The sequence below is a fragment of the Syngnathus scovelli genome, chromosome 2 (genome assembly GCF_024217435.2).
Source record: "Syngnathus scovelli strain Florida chromosome 2, RoL_Ssco_1.2, whole genome shotgun sequence".
Classification (NCBI taxonomy): domain Eukaryota; kingdom Metazoa; phylum Chordata; class Actinopteri; order Syngnathiformes; family Syngnathidae; genus Syngnathus; species Syngnathus scovelli.
In genome coordinates, this window is record NC_090848.1 from 9,822,975 (window position 1) to 9,834,632 (window position 11,658).

At 41.1% G+C, this 11,658-nt stretch overlaps 1 protein-coding gene across 1 annotated transcript; it reads left to right on the forward strand.

Annotated features, from left to right (window-relative positions):
* Positions 1 to 1,876: 1,876 nt before the first annotated feature.
* Positions 1,877 to 10,517, forward strand: adora1b (adenosine A1 receptor b). The gene is made up of 3 exons (XM_049754531.2): positions 1,877 to 1,956; positions 2,671 to 3,170; positions 5,971 to 10,517. Exons 2-3 carry the CDS (start codon positions 2,839 to 2,841, stop codon positions 6,746 to 6,748), a joined length of 1,110 nt encoding a protein of 369 aa, XP_049610488.1. The 5' UTR covers positions 1,877 to 1,956; positions 2,671 to 2,838; the 3' UTR covers positions 6,749 to 10,517.
* The last annotated feature ends 1,141 nt before the right edge of the window (positions 10,518 to 11,658 follow it).

Below are 11,658 nucleotides of genomic sequence, written 5' to 3' on the forward strand. Positions count from 1 at the left end.
AAAGGAATAAAGAGACTTTAAGAATTCAAAGGACCAAGCTTAATGACAAGCAAGAACAATAAATTCAACTAGCTACTTTTATGAGTGACAAATGGAAAATTCTGCTTGTAAATGGGTTAATGAGTAACTCCCTCTTCGTTTCTTTTTCCTTATGTTTCATTTTGTGTTATTGGCCTTGGTAACTGTAATAATATGACCAAAATATAATTATTATACATATTATATAACTCCATTAGCACTAAATACGTTACTTTTGTCACGCCCAATATTAACATTCGCTCTGAAGTGGTTTGTTAGGCAAGTGAACTGGTGTCGAGGCACTGGTGTGAGGACCATATGGCTGCTTCTTTCCTTCAGTAGAGCACATTAACTTGACCTCCAGGGCTCATGCGGAGCACTCACGTGCCCACCCAGATGGGGGCGTGTCTTCAGACTGCATACTGTACTGTCACTGCAATATGTCTATAATTCCTGAGCGGAAGGTTTAAGGCAATTTAGTGAATCGATTGCTGTATGCTGACCATTTTCCTGTTGGTTTTTTTCCCCCTTCCAGCAAAGTTTTGTATCGATCAAAAGTGGCAAAAGTGCTCAGAGTAACCTGCTTGAGTAAAAATCCAGTTTCTTATGTGAAAAAAAAAGCTCAGGTAAAATGAGACTTTTTTGCTTAAGTCAAAGTAAAACAGAAAAATTTTACAAAAGTCCATATGAATTGTTACTATCAATTACATGCAATTTGCGTTTTGATAACTTTGCACATTGGCACTGAGGCAAAATTTAATCCGTGTTACTGTCCCTCAGCTAAATAAATAGAGTGGTGAGATGTTGTCAGGGGGATGATTTAATTTATTCACATCTTGGCTAGGCACCATTAGACAGAATGCAGTCATTTAACCAGCGATGTGGGACTCGCCATATTGATGTGGCAGGCCCCCTTTTAACTAATGCACGTCAATTTGATCGTAACACAAAGAATAAAGAATAAAATTGACATACAAAAAGAACATTTAGTACATCTGTATGAAATTAATGTATGCAAACTAATGTCTTGGTTTTATTTTTATTTTATAATTTATTAGATTTATTTATGTGATCCCTTTATTTTCTACATTTTATTTTATTAATGAAGTTCAGTCATATCAACATATTTTTTTGTCATTCTAATATATGTTGTGACTGAGCAGGAGTTTATGACTTAAGACTTGTTTGAACTTGAAGGACTTGAGACATTCTGGTGGCTTGTACATATTGTATGTGATCTCTGCATCGAACAATATTACAAATATCAAATATTTTTTAGTGTTCGGCCGAAGGTTGACAAGGCGCTTTTGCTTTCACTTTCAGTCATGTGGACTGCAGCCTCTCTGCATGTCACTGCTCCATAATATATAAGTGAGGGCCACTCGGGACTCCCTCGAACATACTCGGCGGTCACGCCTGCCTTGAGGAAGTAATGGCAACCCTGTCACGATTGCAACTGCCGCCCTCAGGTACAATTGAACTTTGAACCTTAGCATATCAACGTCAATGCCACACGTTAGTGCGTGTACCTGAGACAAAGGTTCATTGTGTTCAGTGTGTGACACAATGGATGTGGTGAGTGTGTCGTTGAAAATTGTGTTTCGTGATGGGCAAAGTTAGAAGCATAAACTGGCTTTCAGGTGATGGTGTTGGGGATCCCTAAACTACAAAAACGTTCATCAGCATTGTATTTATTAGCATGCTTGATGAGTCTATATTGCATTTATGATAGAGCTTGTATGTTCGATATCATTAGGTTATGCAAGTGTGGCTATCTGTCATTTTTTGTCCTCCCCTTTTATCAACACCGTTGGTAACAGTTCGAAGTTCAAATCTCTACACACACTTCTGCACGGACCACAAAGGCAAATCTAATTTGGCCGTGACAGATGAATTTCTACCTTTTGTTCACCAGAAATCCAATGAGTTGCATTTGGGGTAAGCACATTTAAAAAATATATATATATATACATATATATAGACAGTAAATTACTGAAATGGTACCTTGACACAGAGTTGAAGTCGTTCCATGATGAAGCACAGAATTTGTACAGACAGTATTACATATCAAAATATATTGAATATAAGTATATAAGTAGGGATATATCCCTACTCTCTATTTTGTCAGAAAAAAAAATCGAATATTATTTATCCGTTCATTAATGCCAGACAGTTAATACTATAGTATTAACGTCTCTAGGTAAAAAAAATAAAATGATGTAGATGATGTAGTAATTGTTTTCCTTGGCTCGGGCCAACATTGAAGATGTGTGAGTTGAAAGTAAACAGCGAGTAGGAGAAGGGAGAGACTGAAACCATCTGTGAAATGTGCGAGACGACCTACATCTTTAGTTCAAGGGAATTCCTAGGACTTTTGCCTCACTGTGTACCCAGAAAAATATACTTGTTATGATACTATTTGGAAGCAACTGCACGAGGACTGAGGGGGTCGAAGGAAAAGGAGGAGGGGGTGTCATGCGTGTTGGCGCACATGCACGCGCGTAGTTGGACGGGTTCTCGATATTGCTTCAAGCTTCTCTTTTGTTCGGTCGTGGAGTCCCCCCCCACCCATCACCCACATCCTCTTGCCCCGCGCGCATGCACGGAGAAAAGGAGCATCCTTTCCATTTCTGTTCTTTCCTCCTCCTGTAGGTGATGCAGCCATGTGGAAGTAGCGCGCATCGGCGCCGCGGACGCACGAACCTCCGCACCTGCCCTTGGACACACTAAACCCAAATTACGCGTGTGTCAAACTCAGGAGGGTTTTTTTTCGTCTTCTTTCTGTGCTTGTTTCTTTCCCCGACGTGATCCTCGTCAAGGATGCCCGGAGCACTGCTGTCCCTCTACATCGGCATGGAGGTTGCGATCGCGGTGGCGTCCGTGGTGGGCAACGTGATGGTGGTGTGGGCGGTGAGGATTAACAAATCCCTGCGGGACACCACCTTCTGTTTCATCGTGTCGCTGGCGCTGGCTGACATCGCGGTCGGGGCGCTGGTCATCCCACTGGCCATCACGATCAGCATCGGGTTTCAGACGCACTTCTACAGTTGCCTGCTGGTCGCCTGCATGGTTCTGGTTCTCACGCAAAGTTCCATCCTGGCGCTGCTCGCCATCGCCATTGACCGTTACCTGAGGGTCAAGATCCCTACCAGGTAACATCACATGATCAGTATTTACCCTGAGTTTAGTGGTGCGTTATCATAATGTCAAAATATACACGTGTTAAATCAGCAATGCAGTGCAAACTTTGGTGGTCAAGCCAGGTCAGGTCATTTTGAAATTGAAATTTTAAGTTTTCAAGAAAAACAGGTAATAAACCACCATGCAATTTGATTCATTTAGCTAAACAATGTTGTGTATTTATCCATCCATCCATCCATTTTCTGAACCGCTTAGTCCCCACGGGGGTCGCGGGCGTGCTGGAGCCTATCCCAGCCGTCATCGGGCAGTAGGCGGGGGACACCCTGAACTGGTTGCCAGCCAATCGCAGGGCACACAGAGACAGACAACCAATCGCACTCACACTCACACCTAGGGACAATTTGGAGTCTTCAATCGGCCTACCAAGCATGTTTTTGGAATGTGGGAGGAAACCGGAGTGCCCGGAGAAAACCCACGCGGGCCCGGGGAGAACATGCAAACTCCACACAGGGAGGGCCGGAGGTGGAATCGAACCCGCACCCTCCTAACTGTGAGGCGGACGTGCTACCCAGTGCGCCACCGAGCCGCCTGTTGTGTATTTAAAACAACTAAATAACTGTGCCTTAGGAATGACCCCACTAGCTTAATGCCAACAAAAAATAGAAAATTCAAATGTTGGGCTAACAAAACTAGCATCAACGTGCTCTGAAGTGTTGGAACACCAATGGCGGTGCAACACATATAGACAGGTAATGTTACAATCAATACTCACTGTATATTCTATACTCATGACCAATATTATCACCCTTTACTGGGTCAATGAGATGAGAATTGTGGTGACTCATCATTTGTGTCTATATGACTGTATTGTACAGCACCAGAAGAAACAGCACACTGAATTGTATTCAAACATTAACTCACAATGCACAAACTATTTCATTCTTAACATGGTGTTTAATACTAATATTGCTTTTTACTTTTTAAAGTGCAATATTATGGAGTGCTATTTATCCTAAACACATAAAAAACAAACACAACATGCTGAAAACATATTAGGCAAGACATGCTTTGTACATACAAACACATAGTTTTTAAACAGGATTTTCTCCTTTACTACTATATTCAAGTAAAATTTCTATTAGGTATTTGGGACCTAAATCATTTCGTGATTTACATACCGGTAGCAGAAATGTGAAAATCTGTTCTACAGCCAGTGTTAAAATCTTAAGGACTGGAGTGAGGTTTTCAGATCTCTGTGTTTTTTCAGAACCCAAGCTACAGGGTTTTGAATCCACTGCAGCTGTTTTATGCTCTTTTGGGGTAATCTCGTCAGAAGACCATTACAATAATCATGTCTACTGGAGATAAAAGCATGGGAAAGCTTCTCCTTTTTTTTTTGCTTGTAGCATGCAACCCTTTACATGGTTATTATTATTTTTATTATTATTAAGTACCACCAGTAATAGTAGTCGTATTATTATCATATATTTTTAAAGCAGGTAGCATCACATGACCACTGATGATGATGGGGATTATAATCCATTCAATTGATGATTTCGGATTGTCCCATGATGGTGTTATATTTATGATTGAAATAATCCGATATGACATCGTACAGCACTCACACCGGCGGAGCGCCAATTTGTCTGCGCCTTGGTTAAGTTCAAGTTGACCTGCTTTTTTTTTGGTCTAGAATTTAATCTATTTTTTTTCTTAAAATTTGCGGAGGGAGGGAAGAACGGACGGACAGATTGATGGGCGGTGTACAGGTGGGTGCTAATGTTGGTGGTTGGAGGGGCCACAAGCGCACACTGGCAGCCCCAGGGCAGCTGTGGCTACCGATGTAGTTTACCACCACCGGAGTATAAATGTGTGAGTCCATGAATAATGTATGCACTGGAAAGTGTCTTTGAGCGTCCAGAAAATTGCTATATAAATCTCATGCATTTTTATTATTACTATTAAGAGAGGGGGGTGGGGGGGGGGGTGTCATTTTAGGGGGTGCTCAAGATATATTAGGTGTGTTAAATCATTTTTAGCAATCAAGTTAACTACAGCTACATTTATACATTTTGTCTCAGGACAATTATATTTACACATCACATGCATGAATGATTTAAACTTTCATTCTGGGACATAGAATGTCCTCCAGCGTAGAGCCCAAATGGACTGTTGGCTCACCTCATACAAGATGAAGCAAATAAAACACAGAAAATGTGCATGTAAAATACGTCATTTGATCATTGTAATAAAATAATCCCTTCTATTTTTATTCATGTTTTCATTATAACTAATTAACCATTTCTAGAATAAAAGGCAAAGCGTGTGAATTGCTGGAATTTTGCTTGACTTAGAGACGTGGCTGTCCTAACACATACATTCTTGATCAATACTAATCCAACGCATGAAAGCTGAGCCTAATTGGAGCATTTCCTTTTGCTTCAGGCGAGATGTGCACAAATGTCAGAGGGCTGGATTTACACCATAGTGGCTTAGTGCGTGCTTCTTATTTAATGCCCTGATAGTATTTTTTGTGACTGCCATATAGAGCAATACATATCCCATATGATTGTGGTTTCATTCACATGAAACATTCAGCACGTGAAACAAGCGACATCTGGGTCAATATCACAAAGCCTTTGGTGCTCTCATCAGGTTCATCATGAAAATGTAGCAGATTAGAGAAACTCTGAGGTCTTATTAAAAGTGGCCAAATATTTGCACACATGTACAAAGCTTGATTAAATACTCTTGTGTATAAAAAAATGCTATCAGTGCTAAGTTAACGCTTCCTCTTATTGTCCCCTGCAGGTACAAGCAGGTGGTGACGCCCCGGCGAGCGGGCGCGGCCGTGGTGGTATGCTGGACGGTGGCTTTTGTGGTGGGCCTAACCCCCATGCTAGGCTGGAACAACCTCAAGCGTCTGCAGCAAAACGGCTCCATCGACTCCGACCTGGTGGTCACCTGCCAATTTGAGAACGTCATCAGCATGGACTACATGGTCTACTTCAACTTTTTCAGTTGGGTGCTGCCGCCGCTTCTGCTCATGCTGCTGATCTACGCCGAGATCTTCTACATGATCCACAAGCAGCTCAACAGCAAGAAATTGACCGGCAGCCACACCGACCCCAACAAGTACTACGATAAGGAGCTCAACCTGGCCAAATCCTTGGCGCTAGTCCTCTTTCTCTTTGCCGTCAGTTGGCTCCCCTTACACATCATCAACTGCATGACGCTCTTCTGCCCCGAGTGCCAGACACCCATCCTCCTCCTCTACATCGCCATCCTGCTCACCCACGGCAATTCGGCCGTCAACCCCATCATCTACGCCTTCCGTATCAACAAGTTCCGCACGGCCTTCCGTAAGATCTGGCATCAGTATTTCTGCTGCAAGGACACACCCACTCTGGAGATGCAGCCCAGTGACAGGAGGTGGCAAAGCGTCAATCCCGACCCAGGTCGAATGTCGCCCCCGAGGCTCCTGCATGATGGCGGCCGTGTGCCCAACGCCCTGCAGCCTCAGAACCAGAGCAGTGAACCTCTACAGTTGAAAGAACACCCGCCCCTATTGGAGCAGAATGCCATTTAGCGCAAGGAACGCCGCCTTTTGAGGATTAACCTTCAAAGCACAAGAACCCTGGCATGTGTTCATGAGGTGACTGAGACAATCCTTGCAAACCAAAGCAATAGGATTGCTCTTTACTCAGGAGGAGCGTGCTGACATGGACCTTTTGACTATGACATATTTCTGGGTGGCTGAAGCTCAAGTCATCTTGGAGGGCACCACTTGTAAACAAACGCGTCATTTGACTAAGGCAGAGAGATTGAGGAAACAGGGTCAATGGCTTAAATCATGATGTTAGCCTTCCTTTTCTTAACCAGTGTAGCTTAAATGTGAGTCATGAAGATGATGTTACGTGAGATGAACGGCTTTAAAGGCAGACGCAGTGGTGAAAGGACTTTACTTTTAAATGGGAAGTTGATTCAAAAAAAGACGTGGTGGAAACTTCAACACTGTGGTTAACATGATCCTCGAAGGATTGGCTAATCAATTGACTTGTGCTGCTCAGATTCTTGACACAAGCGTGCTCTTTTGACAGAGAAATGGATCACACTGTAGCGCTGACGTGAGCTAGAAAGCTAACCATGATGTTTTGCTAGATTAAGCTAGGACAACCCAATCAAATATTTGCAGTCCACAAACCCGATGACGAGGTTCGATTCCTAGTCCATCCCTTTAGACATGGCAAAAAATACAACATGAAGAATTTACGATACAACCTTGATTTATCCTACTCACAATTTGTTTTGAATGACTCTTAAAATATTTCTTTTCAGGGTTTTTCAAAATCAGGATCGCCTTTATTGTCATTGTATATAATGCAATGCAATCTGTGAACAAAACACAATAGTTAGTATGTTTACAAACATTATGAGAAGGTCTATAAATTTGCAATAATTTCCTAACACTATGACAGTGACCTGACGTCAGTCGTCGTGTGTCAAGGCATGGGCTTCTCAAACTTTTTGGGTCTGGTTGGATCCTCACAGAGGATTCATCATAATCCTCGCTTTAACTGAACATAAGTTTTAGCAATAAAAAGAAATGCTTATTTACACCGCAGGGGAAGTCTTGATGGCACTATAAATTAATATTGATGATATTTCACAAGTATATCGGAGCTTTTAATTTGCCCAAAGCTAAGGTAATGAGAAGTTATTGGATTTTTTTTTTTTTTTTTTTTTTGGGGCATGTCACCGCATTTGAATGATATAACATGATAATTTATTGCAAATTATTTTTCAGACTCCCTTATGGACCCCAGTTTGAGAACAACTGTCGCCCTTAGAGAAATTAAGCTTGAAGTTGTTTACTTCATTTTTGTGCATTGTTTAGTGCAGAATGTGGAAATCGATGGAAATGCCAAAATACAAAATCAAGAGGGAACGTTCTCTGTCAGACTGGGTATACGCTGCATCAATTTTATGGAACAATTCAGCTTTGCATCAAAGTAGAAAGAAAATGTAAATCAAATCTCCTCAGGGTTGAAGAGACATTTACATTCACTTAATACCCAAAACAGGAGCATAGCACCCATGGGGCACGCTGGCGTCTCAGCGCTCACACACGAGGGACGAATGTGAGTGTTGCTGTGAGTCAGACCAAGTGTAATTATTTTTGGGGTCATTGCTAATTTGAAGACCCTTTAAAGTGAATTGAGAGATTTGTTTCTGAATGCCTGATGATAATTGCTGAAAACGTGCAAAGAATCAGAATTAGGGAGTACTGAATTGAAGATATGTCGCGTTAAATTGTCACCAATTCAGATCTCCTGATTTTTGAGTCTCCCCTCCCCTCCCCTATAATATGAAAATCTTCCTTCCTATTATCATGCATTACCAGGCGCAATAGGTAGCACATACCCAAAAAGACATCTTTTTTTTTTTTAAGTCCGACTTGGCAATCAGCATGAGACCCGAGGCTTCAGGATCGCCTGACTGCTTTTGAGCGCCTCTTCGTTGCAACATAAAAGGAAGTCCCATAACAATCCATCGGGATAAACTTTAGTCCAGCCACCAGAGGCTTGAAGGGACAAACAATATTTTTATGCCATCAACATTTGATGTTCGTTTGGAGGATTGGGAGGAGGAGGGGAATTTCTCTTGCAGCTTTTATTGTTCACTTCCATGCCTCATATTGAGTTGTAAAGTGTGTTATTTTATGTTCATGACTTGAAACCACACTGCAGTGTAAATCCAGCCTGTTTGGTACACGTATGAATGTAATATTAATGTAAATACCAGACGAGCGCAGCATGGCTGTAATCTCGCGACGTCTTCAGGGTCTTCATGGCACAACATCGCACAGTAAGGACGATATTTTGCACAAAAGTGTGTACGTATGTGCGGATGCAAGTTGTAATCCTTGATGGTGCACCCCCTGTCAGCACTTCCCACACCTGATAGAAGGAAACCACCCATACAAACTGGAATGGCATTATATGGTTTAGTGTCCCAGTCTTCAGTCTTCTTTGGAATTCAAACATAAAACCAAGGCCCATGTGAAGATACGTAGAAAAAGACTGGCAGTAGTCATTCATTTGTTGGTTTTTGAAGGAATATTTAATCAGAACACTGTGTTTCGACTAGTGGGAGAATTATAAAAAAAAAAAATGTGGGGGTTGACTGCCCCTTTAAAGCCAGTGTCCTTTTGGAAGCAGTGGCCGTTTCTAACAGATTACGTAGCTGCTCCTTGTTAGATCCAGTAAATAGTGTATAGTGTTCGCTTGAGATCTTAATTCCCTTTCTTTTTAATACAAGTAGTCGTTTAGTACATTTTTGCCTTGAATTGAGAAAAAGAATGTGAGCAGTTTTCCAAATGAAAGTTTACAATCATCTTAATCATAAAGAGTATCACATAACGTTTTTAAGGAAAATTCAGCTTAATCTGCTTAATTTAATGTTAACAAGCAACATCATACATAGACAAGGCTTGGGGAGGGGTTCACTGTATTATATTAAAAAGCCAAAACACCCAATGACACCTTAACATACATATGATGTGACTCACTGGTGGCACCTGGTGGTCATTTTATGTTCCATCCCCACCCAAGAAAATACCTCGAATCCAGTCAAGTTGTGAAGGAAAATACCTCCAGTTAGTTTGTGGTGCTCTTTTGATCAGATTGCAGCACGCCTCTGTGGACCCTTCTTTGTGCACACTGAGGACAGCAGACATCTTTCTCCCCCAATAAGACTGAATTATACATTCATCCAAAAGGACATGCAGAAGTCAACTCATAAGGTAATGGAGGAGGTGAAGCTCAATGTCTTTTGTCTTCATCGTGTCACCAGATGATTGTGTGAGTGTCTTTACTATGCTGTAATATTAATACGTGGCATCATGATGCATTAAATTATGTTCAATACCACTGGCAAAAAAAAAAATCAGCATGTGACCACTGTCATTTATCTGCATTGGCTTTGGTGGCCATTTTTTGGGGGCCTCTGAATACTTAATTAGCTATTCACCATAAAAGAGACTTTGGATGAGCAGTCTTGCCTTGTGGTTAGTTTAATATGAATCAATATATGCATAAACACTGCTCTAGCGTCACCCTGTTGTCATGGTAACAAAAGCCTAACTTGCATCAGAGAGAACCAGAGGATGTTAAGTAGACTGTCATTTTTCATCCTTTGTAGATTTTGATCAGTGAATGTCAGAGCCTTTTATTTAGACCTGCAAAGATAAAAAAAATATATATCTCCTTTAATGTTTCTGAGTAGGCAGCAAACAGCTTGGTTGTCTCTCTTGTTTACCGTAAGGAGGTCCATTAAAGTTCATCCAGTGCACTATGTATTCCTTTTAAAGCGATTTTGTTGCTTTTCTGGGATTTGTTTGCACAGCACGTCCTGAGGTATGATTACCTCTCGACTTTTTATAGGAAATTCCTGCACTGCTGTCACACTTATCATTAGCAGCTTTGGAGGCCCAGTTTCGCTTCCTATTATTTTGTGAATGCTAAACATTCAAATTTGTAGCAATTGCAAGCACACAAAAAATACACTGGAGGAATAACAATACAAAAACTATCAAGCTCATTTTCTTACCTACAAAATTGCTGTTTTGTTACTGAATTATCAAATTAATGGCTAACAAATGTATCATTTAAATCAAGCTTTAAAAAAAGAAAAGAAACTGCATTCCAGTCTCAGCATTACTATATAGATAAATTTCAATGAATTGGAATAAAATAAAATAAGTGTTCCTATTTTCAATATGTTTATTCGTGCATCATATTTCAAGCAGTGTCGTTATTTTTATTATCTTGGTTTCCTGCACAGAAGCAGAGGCTAGACATTAAATTCACATACAAAAGTAAATAATTTAAAGGAGGAACTTTGTGTTTTTAATCTTACCCTGCAGCAGTCCATTGTTCTTTGGCTGTGGCCAAGTAACATCATGTACGTATGTAATGTATGTAAAAGTTGGGGCACTCGTAAAGCAAGGTAGTACGTAAATATAGATCCATATTTGTTTCCCCGTGAATCCATCCATGATTCAGAACACAATGGCGGTCTTTTAGTTGTTTAGCTTAATACAACCACTGTTGACCTTGAAACACACTGACATGATGAAATGGTGTTTTTATATTGCCAAGGTGAATCTGTCCTTTGTGTTTAGCCAATACTGCGACATTTCACACAAAGTGGCTTCCCACATTGACAAATGGGCGAGCAGTTTGATCCACCAGGAGCTGCTTATCAGGTGTGATGAATATGTAAGAGTGTTGTTCTCGCGCTCCACTACGTAGCGGAACTACTACATCGCTCTAATGGATGTCATGGCAGAAAAGCCTAGGTGATAATTTCTGTTTACAAATTTCTATCATCTATAATCCTCCCTGATCTATTTCAGTGTCCAAAAAATTGGCAAGCGATTGAGTGGGCTAAGTGAGTGAGTGAGTGAGTGAGTGAGTGAGTGAGTGAGTGAGTGAG

Bases quoted from the DNA above. Each gene is read 5' to 3' on its own strand.
- adora1b (XM_049754531.2), top strand. From the start codon at position 2,839: ATGCCCGGAGCACTGCTGTCCCTCTACATCGGCATGGAGGTTGCGATC. The intron at 3,171-5,970 runs GTAACATCACAT...TGTCCCCTGCAG, and splicing joins AGGGTCAAGATCCCTACCAG to GTACAAGCAGGTGGTGACGC.